The sequence below is a fragment of the Coregonus clupeaformis genome, unplaced genomic scaffold (genome assembly GCF_020615455.1).
Source record: "Coregonus clupeaformis isolate EN_2021a unplaced genomic scaffold, ASM2061545v1 scaf0340, whole genome shotgun sequence".
NCBI lineage: Eukaryota > Metazoa > Chordata > Actinopteri > Salmoniformes > Salmonidae > Coregonus > Coregonus clupeaformis.
The window spans coordinates 1-14643 of NW_025533795.1; the positions used below are offsets into that span (position 1 = coordinate 1).

Sequence of the window (14643 nt, forward strand, 5' to 3'; positions counted from 1 at the left end):
TATAACACAAATTCTGTTTCTGATATCGAAATTCTAAAAACATATGTATGTGATAAATATACTTATTTAGGAAAAGTCAAGGACGGAGGGCGACATTAGTTAAAAAATGGAAGATATATTTAAATGTAATTAATATGCAGTCAAAATGACTGCCTCAACGCTTAGTGTTAAATCCACTATTGTTGTCTCTCATCATGTGTAGGACACATCATCTGACTGCTGTATTACAGATAATTCATATAGCAAATGTCGTCCATTTAGATTAAATTATAGGCTAAACTCTATACATGTGATTAGAACATGGTAACTGATAAAGAGTATTTCAAATGGCCCTTGGGACATTTGATGGCCCCCTGCTGCGGAGACAGGGGCGCGTGACTGCACTAACAAAAGGAACAAAGACCGCCTGCGCTCGCAGAGGGATCCGGATCCAAGGAATTCAACAGCGGGAGGTGACGTCAGAATCCCGCATATTGCAGTGTTGTCGCTTTCAAAAACATTGGATATGGGGTAGAACATTTAACCCTGTTCCGAACTTTAGTTTTCCCGTTTTCGGTGACTTTTACTTTTCGCAAAATACTTTTGTATTAACTTCGCGAGAGAGACATTGAGCAGTGAAAGCATGCCAAATTCGTTGTTTTGTTTTTCTTGAGGATTTACGGAATTTCTCCTCGCTAACAACAGGGGAAGTGCCCGCTGTCCTTTGTCTGCCACGGGTGTTTTTAAAGTATTCGACATGGACGTTTACGGAAACAATGGTGTTTTTCTGGTCAAAAGACTGTTTAATAATGCAGTTCTTGAGATTTCGAACATGTCAGACATTACGAAGGCGAACCCTCACGGATGCGATAACGGGGCTTTGACAAACAGATTCGGAGTCTTGATTCAAGGGTTGCTGGCGATAGTCGCCTTCAGCACATTGATGCGTGAGTATCTTTCAGAAGAGAACGTAACAATGTTTCAAGGGCTGAGCAGTATAATTGTATAGGCTAACTTATTATTTCGAAATAGCATATCATGTTTAAAATAAAATACTTAGAAATCACTTTTAAAGGGAAAATCAACGGTCTACTCAGCCAAGCACTGCACTGGTATCCACTGCAGAGCTACACTCTCCGTCTGTGAGCACGTGGCAGTTTGTTTGTTTATGCAATTTGACGTTTCTATCCGATAGGATGCTGTTGCACATTATAAGGCTGATAAGAAAGATATATAATTATATTATAATTCAATGTTCAATAGCCTATTATAACAATGTTTCTCATATCCGTTTATGTGCTAGGTTTAAAATATTCAACCCCACACATATCCATATATCATCAGTGGCCCATCAAGACAAATGTAAACGATCTCGAATGTATCCTATAACTATTAGACTATTGTAAATGTATAAACTATCCTTAAACTATAAACTACTTGTAAACCATCTATAAACCCGTCTAATTTGTATTATTCTTATTATTGAAATATGCCTCTTCAAGACAGGGGTGAACGTTTACAGTCTATGATGGAAAAAATAGTTTTGAGAGGGGGGTCATAAAATCATACAGAATACATCCATTCCTTTTGAATATAAGAGAATAGGCTCTCAGTCTATATCTCTATCTACAGTGAGATGACATGTTGTAGTCATGTCCTTTACAACAGAGTGATATATGACAGAAAGGGGTCAGACTCTAAAGGTGAGTGGAGGAACAATGAGCTTTGAACTCCTCACAGTTACTTATTAGTAAGAAGATCAATATTTAGCCAGCAGTGTGTAGGTGCAGCGCACCCTGTGTGTGTGCATGTAAGTGCTGCATCACCCAGAGTACCCAAGTCTGTTAATGTACTGCTGAAAATCAAGGGTTTACTGGTATGCACTGCAGAGCTACGTTGTCCATCTCAAAGCCTCTCCTCTGCTTGCCAAGATATGTCCATTTTTGTTTAGAGCCCTCTTCCTCTTGGCTATTTTGGTGACTTCCTCCCATTGACAGACCACTGGCCTCACATTTTGCGTGCCACAGCTCTTGGATACAGTTGCTATCATTTTATGCCAGGCACCAATCCTGTCTTTGCATTCTAACCTTCAGATAGTTTTTTGGTGATAATGAGTCAAACTGCAGCCACAACATGATGTTGGTATGTGGACAGTCACACACTCAGACCTTGTGTTAGATAGGGAGAGAGGAACAGTGGGTTCCTGTTAGACACGTACAGCCCTGAGATACCAGTGACCTGATGGGGATGGCTGGACTGAGGGAGCATGTGTGTCTGACTGTGCCATTCTTTATCCATCTCTCCTGGAGCCACAGAGGACATGTACGCTCACAAATATATTATTTTTCACTCTTCTATGACTGTCTCTGTATCTCTCTCTATCTACAGTGAAGAGGTTCCGGGAGCCTGTAGGGATCAGAAGACCATGGAGGATCTGGTAAGAGATCAGTGTTTTTACTTCTATTTCTTATCAGTCTGTATCAAACCCCAGGGAAGACAGGAGACCATCGGTTGATCACATGGCTGAGGATCATAGATTCTATTAGATTTAGAGATGTTAATACAAAAAGTTAATGTTTGTTGTTTGATACTTTTATATCTGGCTATTGCAAGTCATAAAGCTAACCATGGTGATGACCATCTGACATTTCACCCCATCTCTACAGGTTTTACGACACATCCAAGCAGGCCATTGGCGCTCTCTTCATCCACTTCGCCAACATCTTCCTCTCCAACCTCACAGAAATTGACCCCTGTTCCCTGTGAGTTCATAGCTGTGATTGGACAGGCTGGCAGAAACCAGCTGCCAATCTAAAGCCTCAACCAATCGTTATGATAAATAAATAAATAAGATGTTCTATTGTCACATACAGCAGATAGGTGCAGTGACATTTGTTGTTTTACATGGTCAGCCATAGTAGTATGGTGCCCCTAGAGCAAATTAGGTGTTAAGTGCCTTGCTCAAGGACACATTGACAGTTTTTTCACCTTGTTGGTGTAACCAGTGTGAAATGGCTAGCTAGTTAGCGGTGCGCACTAGTAGTGTTTCAATCGGTGACGTCACTCGCTCTGAGACCTTGAAGTAGTTGTTTCCCTTGCTCTGCAAGGGCCGCGGCTTTTGTGGAGCGACGGGTAACGGTGCTTAGAGGGTGACTGTTGTCGACATGTGCAGAGGGTCCCTGGTTCAAGCCCAGGTAGGGGCGAGGAGAGGGATGGAAGCAACACTGTTACATTGGCTTGGGTATTCAAACCACTGACCTTTCGGTTACTGATCCAACGCTCTAACCGCTAGGCTACCAGCTGCCCCATGTCAAATCACTGACTCACTTCCTGGTGGGTTTCCATAGGTATCTGATGAACTTCCTGCTCGACGCCACGCTAGGCATGCTGGTCATCTGGGCGGGGGTCATGGTTGTCTCCAGGATCGTGGAGTACAAGCAGTTCACACTGCTCACCTTTGGAGAATACGGTGAGTCTCCTAGACATCTGTTTAGTTAAGGTCGTGTCAAATGTTTGGAGGTTGGCCAAAGCATAGACCACTACTGTTCTGTGACTGTGTCATCGGAGAGGGTTGTGTCAAGTAATTTTCAGAATATTTCAGGAAGGTTTACACTTCTTCCTTTCACCACTGGAGGCCGCTGTAGACTCATGAGAATATTGCATGAAAAACAATATTGCCTGTATCTGTGCATGGTTCTGTTTCATGATGGTTTTTCCATAGATTATTATGATCCACCGGATTGTAAATGCAGCTGTGCCATGACCACTGGCCAAATGTTTTAGTGTGCTTAGTTTCCATCCGATCTGTGTCACTCTCTTTGTGTGGTGACCTTTTCCCCAAAAGCCTGCTACAAATACTGTTCCTCTGTCATAACTATTGGTCCAGAAAACTAAACAAAAAGTACAACATTTAGCTGTTTGTATAGAGTTAGTTGTAAACCCATTCTGTCCCTCTTAAAGAGCTGAACAACAACAACATGCAATCATGGCAGGCTTTCTTTTGCCTTCTTTAGCACTGTTTCTCTCCGCTGTCTCACTTCTCTCTCTCTCTCTCTCTCTCTCTCTCTCTCTCTCTCTCTCTCTCTCTCTCTCTCTCTCTCTCTCTCTTGTCTGTCTCTGCTGTGTTCCCAGGTGTAGAGTGTTTGTTAATGACAGAGACATGTCCCTGTCTGTGTACACTGAAATGACAGAGAGATGCAAATAGTACACTTGGGACATGTTTAGACAAGCACACTGAGTTTGTGGGTGCTTGTGTGTGTGTATGAATGCCTCTATGCGGTCTATGTGTAGTTGTGGCAGTCTAGTGTCCTCCTCTCTATTGCTGATCTGAGTCAGTTGGTCTGTGTATGTGGTTGCAGTGTGGTCACTGTACGGTCATTAAATGGTCATTAAGTAATGGTGTGTTCTGTCTCACCAGGTGACCCTCCCCAGGCTGCAGCATGGCTCGGTCAGTGTGGGGTCTACCTTCTCATCATGGTCCTGGAGAAGAGTGTGGTTAGCTTGGTGCTGCTCATCCCTGGATGGACCAACGTGAGTAGGCCTACAGTACCCACAACCACCTGCTCCAGGGACATGGGCTAACCCTGAGAGAATTGAGAGAATCTACCCACTCGAGGGAGAGAGCGGAAGTGTCAATCATGTTCTTTCTTCTCTGTTCTGTGTTTGAAATCTCTGGTGACAATTTAAAGTCAACAAAAAGTCAAGCCTGAAAGACAAAGGGAGGATAAAAGGTTATGGAGGGAACAAAGAGAAAGAGTTGTCCTTTGAACAGAATGGGAACATTGACCTTCAGCCAACTGAATATCATCCGGCCTCTGGGACTAGGGTCTTCAGACTATTTGTTTGGTTGGTTATTTGTTTGAGGCTGTGGATCTCCTGCTCAAACCTTCTTTGTGTTTTAGGGCCATTGTTGTTCTGTTCACTGCTCCTCTCTTGAAGAGTGGTGTTTTTTTTCTTTCACTACACATATTTATTTGGGACACTGGGGCTTTATCTCAGGGGGGAGAGTGGGTGGCAGCCCAAACTGTCATTAACATAGCCCATCCCAGTAAAATCAAATACTTAGAGCTTTTATTTCTCCCTCTCTCTCTCTCTGACATGGTGAATACCACATAATCATCACGTTAGCTCCAATCTCACGCATATTACACAGTAGAGAGCCAAAGAGATGCTCATTCTATTATTGTGCAAAATATTGACGATCGAAATGTCATTGAATGACAGTCGCTTGTGTAACGCGTCTGTTATTTTGCCCTGAACAAATTAAACGTGTGTGCGTATGTGTGCGTTATGACCCTGTCTTTCTCTGTGCGCTGCTGTTCCAGCTGCAGTCTGTGTTGCTGGACTACATCCCTAACCCTCAGGTGGAGCTTGTGTTGGTCATGCTCATCGTGCCCTTCATTGTCAACGTGAGTCTCACCTTCAGTCTCAACCAGCTTGCACTAACACTCTGCATAATCTTGTGTATGCAGTGCATTCGGAAAGGAATCAGACCCCTTGACTTATTCCATATATAATAATAATAAAAAAATAATATGCCATTTAGCAGACGCTTTTATCCAAAGCGACTTACAGTCGTGCGTGCATAAATTTTTGTGTATGGGTGGTCCCGGGGATCGAACCCACTACCTTGGCGTTACAAGCGCCGTGCTCTACCAGCTGAGCTACAGAGGACCACCATTCTAAAATGGATTAAATTGTTTCTTTTTCCACTCATCAATCTAAACACAATACCCCATAATGACAAAGCAAAAACAGGTTTTTAGACATTTTTGTTAATAAAAAATAAAAATAAAGGAAATATCACATCCTATATACACTACCAGTCAAAGGTTTGGACATACCTACTCATTCAAGAGTTTTTCTTTATTTTTACTATTTTTTACATTGTAGAATAATAGTGAAGACATCAAAACTATGAAATAACACATATGGAATCATGTAGTAACCAAAAAAGTGTTAAAGAAATCAAAATATATTTGAGCTTTGAGATTCTTCAAATAGCCACCCTTTGCCTTGATGACAGCTTTGCACACTCTTGGCATTCTCTCAACCAGCTTTAAGAGGTAGTCACCTGGAATGCATTTCAATTAACAGGTGTGTCACACCCTGACCTTTAATGCCTGTTGTTTCTTGTTGGTTTGGTCAGGGTGTACATTCTATGTTTGTATATCTATGTTGGCCGGGTGTGGTTCCCAATCAGAGGCAGCTGTCGAACGTTGTCTCTGATTGGGGATCATACTTAGGCAGCCATGTTGCCTACCTATGTTGTGGGATCTTGTTTCTGTGTGTTTGGCTTGTTTTATGTTGCCTTTAGAACATCACATCACATTACGTTGCTTTTGTTCGGTGTTTATTCAATAAACGAACATGTACGCATAACATGCTGCACCTTGGTCCAATCCTGTACTCAACGAACGTGACAAGGTGTGCCTTCTTAAAAGTTAATTTGTGGAATTTCTTTCCTTCTTAATGCGTTTGACCCAATCAGTTGTGTTGTGACAAGGTATACAGAAGACAGCCCTATTTGGTAAAAGACCAAGTCCATATTATGGCAAGAACAGCTCAAATAAGCAAAGAGAAACGACAGTCCATCATTACTTTAAGACATGAAGGTCAGTCAATACGGAACATTTCAAGAACGTTTCTTCAAGTGCAGTCGCAAAAACCATCAAGCGCTATGATGAAACTGGCTCTCATGAGGACCGCCACAGGAATGGAAGACCCAGAGTTACCTCTGCTGCAGAGGATAAGTTCATTAGAGTTACCAGCCTCAGAAATTGCAGCCCAAGTAAATGCTTCACAGAGTTCAAGTAACATCTCAACATCAACTGTTCAGAGGAGACTGTGTGAATCAGGCCTTCATGGTCTAATTGCTGCAAAGAAACCACTACTAAAGGACACCAATAATAAGAAGAGACTTGCTTGGGCCAAGAAACACGAGCAATGGACATTAGACCGGTGGAAATTTGTCCTTTGGTCTGGAGTCCAAATTGGAGATTTTTGGTTCCAACCGCCGTGTCTTTGTGAGACGCGGTGTGGGTGAACGGATGATCTCCGCTTGTGTATTTCCCACCGTAAAGCATGGAGGAGGTGGTGTTATGGTGTGGGGGTGCTTTGCTGGTGACACTGTCTGTGATTTATTTAGAATTCAAAGCACACTTAACCAGCATTGCTACCACAGCATTCTGGTTTGGGTTTAGTGGAACTATCATTTGTTTTTCAACAGGACAATGACCCAACACACCTCCAGGCTGTGTAAGGGCTATTTTACCAAGAAGGAGAGTGATGCAGTGCTGCATCAACCCAATTGAGATGGTTTGGGATGAGTCGGACCGCAGAGTGAAGGAAAAGAAGCCAACAAGTGCTCAGCATATGTGGGAACTCCTTCAAGACTGTTGGAAAAGCATTCCAGGTGAAGCTGGTTGAGAGAATGCCAAGAGTGTGCAAAGCTGTCATCAAGGCAAAGGGTGGCTATTTGAAGAATCTGAAATATAAAATATATTTAGATATGTTTAACAATTTTTGGTTACTACATGTTCCCATATGGGTTATTTCATAGTTTTGATGTCTTCACTATTATTATACAATGTACAAAATAGTCAAAATAAAGAAAAACCCTTGAATGAGTAGGTGTGCCCAAACTTTTGTGACTGGTACTGTAAGTATTCAGACCCTTTACTCAGTACTTTGTTGAAGCACCTTTGGCAGCGATTACAGCCTTGAATATTCTTAGGTATGACGCTACAAGCATGGCACACCTGTATTTGGGGAGTATCTCCCATTCTTCTCTGCAGATCCTCTCAAGCTCTGTCAGGTTGGATGGGGAGCGTCGCAGCACAGCTATTTTCAGGTCTCTCGAGATGTTTGATTTGGTTCAAGTCCGGGCTGGCTGGGCCACTCAAGGACATTCAGAGACTTGTCCCGAAGCCACTCCTGTGTTGTCTTGGCTGAGTGTTTAGGGTCGTTGTCCTGTTGGAAGGTGAACCTTCGGCCCAGTCTGAGGTCCTGAGCGCTCTGGAGCAGGTATTCATCAAGGATCTCTCTGTACTTTGCTCCGTTCATATTTCCCACGATCCTGACTGGTCTCCCAGTCCCTGCCACTGAAAAACATCCCCACAGCATGATGCTGCCACCACCATGCTTCACCGTAGGGATGGTGCCAGGTTTCTTCCAGACGTGACGCTTGGCATTCAGGCCAAAGAGTTCAATCTTGGTGTCATCAGACCAGAAAATCTTGTTTCTCATGGTCTGAGAGTCCTTTAGGTGCCTTTTTGGCAAACTCCAAGTGGGCTGTCGTGCCTTTTCCTGAGGAATGGCTTCCGTCTGGCCACACTACCATAAAGGCCTGATTGGTGGAGTGCTGCAGAGATGGTTGTCCTTCTGGAAGGTTCTCCCATCTCCACAGAGGAACTCTAGAGCTCTGTCAGAGTGACCATCGGGTTCTTGGTCACCTCCCTGACCAAGGCCCTTCTCCCCGATTGCTCAGTTTGGCCGGGCGGCCAGCTCTAGGAAGGGTCTTGGTGGTTCCAAACTTCTTTCATTTAAGAATGATGGAGGCCATTGTGTTCTTGGGGACCTTCAATGCTGCAGACATTTTTTGGTACCCTTCCCCAGATCTATGCCTCGACACAATCCTGTCTCGGAGCTTTACGGACAATTCCTTCGACCTCATGGCTTTTGCTTTGACATGCACTGTCAACTGTGGGACCTTATATAGACAGGTGTGTTCCTTTCCACAGGTTAAGTTAAGTTGTAGAAACATCTCAAGGATGATCAATGGAAACAGGATGCACCTGAGCTCAATTTCGAGTCTCATAGCAAAGGGTATGAATACTTACGTAAATAAGGTATTTCTGTTTTTTATTTTTATCAAAGGTGCAAAAATGTCTAAAAACCAATTTTTCGTTTGTCATTATGGGGTATTGTGTCGATTGATGAGAAAAATAAAAACAATTTAATCAATTTTAGAATAAGGCTGTAACGTAACAAAATGTGAAAAAAGTCAAGGGCTCTGAATACTTTCCGAATGCACTGTATGTCACAGGAGGCTGCTGAGGGAAGGACGGCTCATAATAATGTCTGGAATGGAGTAAATGGAATGGTATCAAACCATTCCATTTACTTTATTTAATGGAAACCATGTGTTTTATGAGTCTGATACAATTCCATTTCAGCCATTACTATGAGTCATCCTCCCTAATTAAGGTACCACCAACATCCTGTGGTATATGTAGTATCCCAGATAGTGCATAAAGCTTGTATTTTTGGATAGAAAACGTGCATAAAGTTTACAGAATGCAGTATGTAGGCTTACTAGGCTACAGTGATAGTACGTACATGGCCATTCTGCATCCACCACTGCACCTGTTGTACTGACTGAGTTTGTTCTCTGTGTGACCCTCTGTAGTCCATCATGTTCTGGGTGGTGGACAGTCTGATGATGAGGAAGTACAAGACGTTGAAGAGCCTGGACGAGTCCTGCGACGACTCGGCCAAGGTCGACTCCACGGCGCCGTGGGTTACCGGCGACGAGTCACGGGTGAGAGTCTATCAGTTAACTAGGGCTGTCCCCGACTAAAGAAAATCTTGTTCGACCAAAAGTCCTCAGTTCTTTTGACCAATCAAATTTTAAAACGACCATCCTCCTCCCGCTCCTACTGGCTTTCGCAGATTCTGCCGTTAGTCTCCTGAAGTTGCCGGTAATAGGCTACACAAGGAGTCGGCAAACTTTGTCATGTGGAATGCCAATTTATCTTAACATTTTTACCGATCTGCGTGCCAGTTATGGTTTTCATATGCACATTTTCGTGGCGCAGTTTCATTTATAAAATGTCTTCCTATCTCAAAATCATTGTCATGTGGTTAATCAAATTCTATTCAAATCTAAATGAAAATGATACAAACCTAAAAAGTAACTTCTATTGCCATTGCCAACTATGTAAAAAAAGGCCTATAAAACCAACAAATAAAAACATTGCTGCCTGCAGGTAGAAAATATCCTGATAAAAATAAATATCCTATAAATCACATTGACTACGCATGGCCTGTCTGCAACGAACTTGAAACGTATCAACTATTAACTTGGGTCTTGCCTGAAGCTCCTTCCAACATTGTATAAAATATTCTGGGTCCTCAGAGTTTCCCGTGCCAGTGAGCTCGGGACAGACACAGCTGTAGGCTATTTGCGTAAGGGATAAGAATAAATCAGGTTGGCCTATTTTATGATGTTTCCACTGGATCAGAGCATGACATTTTTCTCTTTCACGCAGAGTGGTTATCGAAAGGGAGAGAGCTGGAAATATTTTTCAAATACATTGAGGAACTATTGTAATTCTCAATGGATGTAAAAACAGACTTCGTTTGCTTGCTGTTTGAGGTGAAGAAAACATTACTTTGAGAAGCTCTACAGCGCATTAGTGATGGTGCATTAAGCCAATCAGAAATACTATCAGATCCCCAAACCATCAGGACCAACTCCATATTAATGCCCATGATTTTGGAATGAGATGTTTGACTAGCAGATGTCCACATACTTTTGGTCATGTAGTGTATATTTGCTACTGCTCGACAAAAAAATATTGGTCGACCAACAGCCTATCGACCAAACAATCGACCAGTCGAATAAATGGGGTCAGCCCTACAGTTAACCATAAGAGGGGACTGCAGATCTCTGAGTGCTACTGCTCTGTGGGATCATGAAGGGATGGCGTTTGATGATACAATGATACACTAACATTAAAGCCCATGGGTATAAAAGAGACTTTCCCACCAAACATCACCATAACATTCCACATCCCCATGGGACACTGGCTAAAGACATGCGTGTTTGTGTCTGTTGAGAAAGAAAATAAAGGGAGTGTGTGTGAGAGAGAGAGAGAGTTATGTTATGATACAGATGTTTGTCACATTGATTCAGCCTGTCTGCACCTGTTTTATGGGGGCTTCCCCCATATATATATATACACACACACACACACACACACTGCTCTCTGGGTCGGTCTAAAGGTCAACTGGCCCACATAGTTACTGTCAAGGAAAGACTGAGTCAGGGGGAAACCCCCCTCTTTCTCCTCCTCTACCCCTTTCTCTCCATTTTTGTTGGTCTCTCTGTTTTCTCCCATCAATTTGTGGTGTTGTTTCTCTGTGGGTCAGTTACCCGAGTTGGATCGTGCCATGTGAAATTGAGTCAATGTCTTACTTGTCCCTGTTGTTCTGGAAAATATTAGTCTGGGTATCACAGCAATGTTATTGACAAGAGTGATGGATGTATGGAGCAAGGTCGGCCTGACAGTTGTGTTGTGTGTCATGTTGTAGAGTTGCTCCTAATCTGTTGAGTTGTAGTCTACCGTAAGTGTGTGATCACCTTGTTTCATTGGATCCATTGTGAGAATGGTATTTGGTGGGAGAACAATTAGTATGTGGTGAATAGTGTTGTCGTTATGATATTGGTCAACTGTCTCCAATGGGTGTATAGTGTTGGTCTATTTGAGTGGCTGTGAAATCATGTACTGTATATTGAGGTAGTGAGACTGTCGACAGAAGCCTTCTGTGTTGGGGAATCAGAGAGAATTGACCTCCTACACAGCAGTCAATGTGTTACTGTAAACCCTCCTCTCTCTCGATCTGTCCTCTCTCTCTGTCCTCTCTCTCTCTTTCTCACACTCTCTCTGGAGTCACAATGATTATGACAGGCTGGCAGTGTTGCTCTCTCTCTCCCTCTCTCCCTCCTCGTCCCTGGTACTCTGCCAAGCAGCAACAAATCATCCCTTCATCCCGGGAATAAAAGTAACATTTGGGATTAATTTCCATTCAGTGATGTTATGGAAAGCAGAGCGGAGTGGAGGAAGGGGAGAAAGAGGGAGAGAACTATGTCAATGGGAGAGAGGAGGGCATTGATTAGGAAGAACTGTTGGCGTTTGGTTGGTCAGTAGTCTGTGTGTGCAATGAGTTTCATTTCAGTTCCCGACATGGTCTGTAGGATAGTGTTGGGGAATGATTTCATCCATATGTTTAATTTGGTGGTCAGCTGTGGCCATATGGTGTTCAAAGTATGCTGTTTACTTGTATCATAACAAAATGTTTGGCTGTTTATTTTAGAGCTGTTGTTAGTTATGGCCTTTATGGTGTATCCTGTCAAACTGACTAGTTAACGCCCTAACATCTCAGACCTGTTTCCCTATGGGATGAAACACACAGACATACCATCGATAGTCTGGCTTCTTAGTCTGAGTGTAACTGAATGAAGATGATTTATTTGGGATTGGCCTCATGTTGGTTAGAGAGGAAGGCTGGGCAAGCCCCCTTTCTACCTCTGCTTCTTCCATTACAATAATCTCATCCAAGATGTCTGCATTGCGCACACACACTCACACACGTGCATGCACACACTACCAGAATCTCGTCCAAGATGTCTCTGTGGGTTTATTATGCCATAAAGGCCTTTCCATAAACCGTATGAAGTTCTGGAATTCTGCTCTGTTGGGATTATATGTGATGGAGCAGTGGTCTGGATGATATTCCAGACTGGGAATAAAGTGGGATTTTATAACCTTGGAGTGGGAATCACAGGAAATAACAGAACACCAGGCCTGGACACATCAGCTCATCTTGGCAGACAGCTGCTCACATGTCTGTTTGACGGTGTTTACATGTTTGTGTCTGTTCCGTGACGTGTTTCTCTCTCAAATCCAGGTCCTGTTGACGACCGAGACAGACACGGAGGAGGAGCAAGAGGAGGATAGGTCAACAATGGTCCGAGGACGGTCCCACTCTAGCCTCCCAGGAGTGGGCATTAATACCTAGCTGGGTGGAGGTGTAGCTCTGGGACCTTCCTCTACAAGACCCTGACACACATGCAGACACGCACACACACAAGGATGTGTGGATGTACGCCCCTTCCAGATCACACAGATTTGCAGTTGACAATTGACAGTTGTCATTTGACATGGAGAGTCTGTCACTGGTTTTTAATTTCTACACATCCCAATTATGTCTTTTAATGATGTCTTGACTGTTATGATGATGTTGAATGATATATGAACAGTGCTTTATTATGAAAAAAGTCCTCCACCCTTGCAGTCCCTGTTTACCGAAACAACAAGCTTGGGGGTGGCTATAAAGTGTCTCTTGATGGAGATAATTAGAGAGCACAGTGGGAGCATGAGGGAACAAGACAGCGATGATGAAAGGAGAGAGAGAGAGAGTAAATCTGTCTCACGGGGGGGATTTTGTGATCTCCAAAGAGCTCTTTATGACATATCAACTTCCAAAGAGTAGCGGTTTTCCTTCATCCTCATACAGATAACTGCTTAGTTTAAACCTCGACATACAGCATATAATGGTCTGTAATTAAAGACTTTAAGTCTGTTTTGGACCTGTAGTATCAGTAGAATCCACTACTAGTGTCCTTGTCTCCTTTCAATCCTATTGATTTCACCTATCACGTCCAGTCAGATCAGTTGTCAGACTATTGTAACTCAGCCGGAGGAATTGGACCATAAAGTTGGAGATGTTTCATCTCTGAGTTGGACTGTAATAGTCTGGTCTGGAACAGTTCTTCACACTGTCTCCAGAGGATGTTTAACAAGGTGGAAAATGGTCTTCTATGTAGAAAACGGACCAAATCATTTCATATTCCTCATGGATGTCCATTTGGGATTGATTTGGATTTATCCAAATATTTGCAATGTTTCTACTATGAACTAAAGAGCATTGTGATATGGAGAGTGATTTTGAATGTTCTAATGTATTTCTTTATACATTTTCTTTATTTTGTCTATTTTACATATTTTACTGTATTCATATATTACTTGTGGTTAAACCTGTGGTAATGACACGTAATGGGAGATTTCCAAGTGGTATCACAGAAATGATCACGGTCAATAGAGATTACTTGAGATACCAAAAGTGTTCAGTTTACCATTGTATGTTCATTCTTATAGATCACATTTCTCAATCATTGAGCTGTGAACGCTAACATGAAAATACAGTACTGATATTTTTGTATTAATTTAATTATGTCCCTGGAACCATTTAATGTCTTAGTGATGTGAAAGATTCTGATTGTGAGACTGTCATTTCACGTGACCTCAGACGTATAGAATAGCTACTGTGAGGACCTGTGCCACTACACGTTTGCATTTATTCTATCTATTCACTGTAAAAAATAACTCACATTTCATGCTCTGTCTATAATATATTTTTTAAGTAGCGTTACTCCAATCCCTCATGTATGTGTTTGTGGAATTGTGACTGAAATCTTTGGAATGTTTAATGGATATCCACTTGAATGTGCCATGTTGCTATAATATATTCATGATTCATTTATGATACAAGAAAAATGTCTTCGTCCTTTGTCTTAACTGTTGTCACTATTGTTTGTATTATCATAATTGAAATTAAAGTACAATTGTATAATAAAAAGAAACACAAATTCCTTTGGTGGCTCGGGTCGGCCCGGTGGCCCCTGAACTCGATGACAGACACCTGAGCGGGACGCGGAGGAGCACACCTGTGTGAGCGAGGCCAGCAGCCCTGTGACCCCAAACTGATGACAGGAGGGGTGAGAGGGAGCTAGTCATTGGGACATGTAGAAGAGAGGGTTAGTTAGGGGGGTGTCTGGGGTGACCAGGTGTGATCCTAAGAAGAGTGTCGCCACGTGAC

At 42.7% G+C, this 14643-nt stretch overlaps 1 protein-coding gene across 1 annotated transcript; it reads left to right on the forward strand.

Moving 5' to 3' along the window:
* Positions 1-431: 431 nt before the first annotated feature.
* LOC121543572 (store-operated calcium entry regulator STIMATE) lies at positions 432-13730 on the forward strand. The gene is made up of 8 exons (XM_041853559.2): positions 432-926; positions 2368-2416; positions 2646-2741; positions 3327-3448; positions 4397-4509; positions 5304-5387; positions 9389-9520; positions 12673-13730. The coding sequence occupies exons 1-8, from the start codon at positions 737-739 to the stop codon at positions 12781-12783; spliced, it is 897 nt and encodes a 298-aa protein (XP_041709493.2). The 5' UTR covers positions 432-736; the 3' UTR covers positions 12784-13730.
* Positions 13731-14643: the final 913 nt, after the last annotated feature.

What these genes read in the sequence shown, in the direction of transcription:
- LOC121543572 (XM_041853559.2), top strand. Translation starts at nt 737, where the DNA reads ATGGACGTTTACGGAAACAATGGTGTTTTTCTGGTCAAAAGACTGTTT. An exon ending in CGCCTTCAGCACATTGATGC is followed by an intron (nt 927 to 2,367) that starts GTGAGTATCTTT and finishes CTCTATCTACAG; the next exon opens with TGAAGAGGTTCCGGGAGCCT. An exon ending in GAAATTGACCCCTGTTCCCT is followed by an intron (nt 2,742 to 3,326) that starts GTGAGTTCATAG and finishes GGGTTTCCATAG; the next exon opens with GTATCTGATGAACTTCCTGC.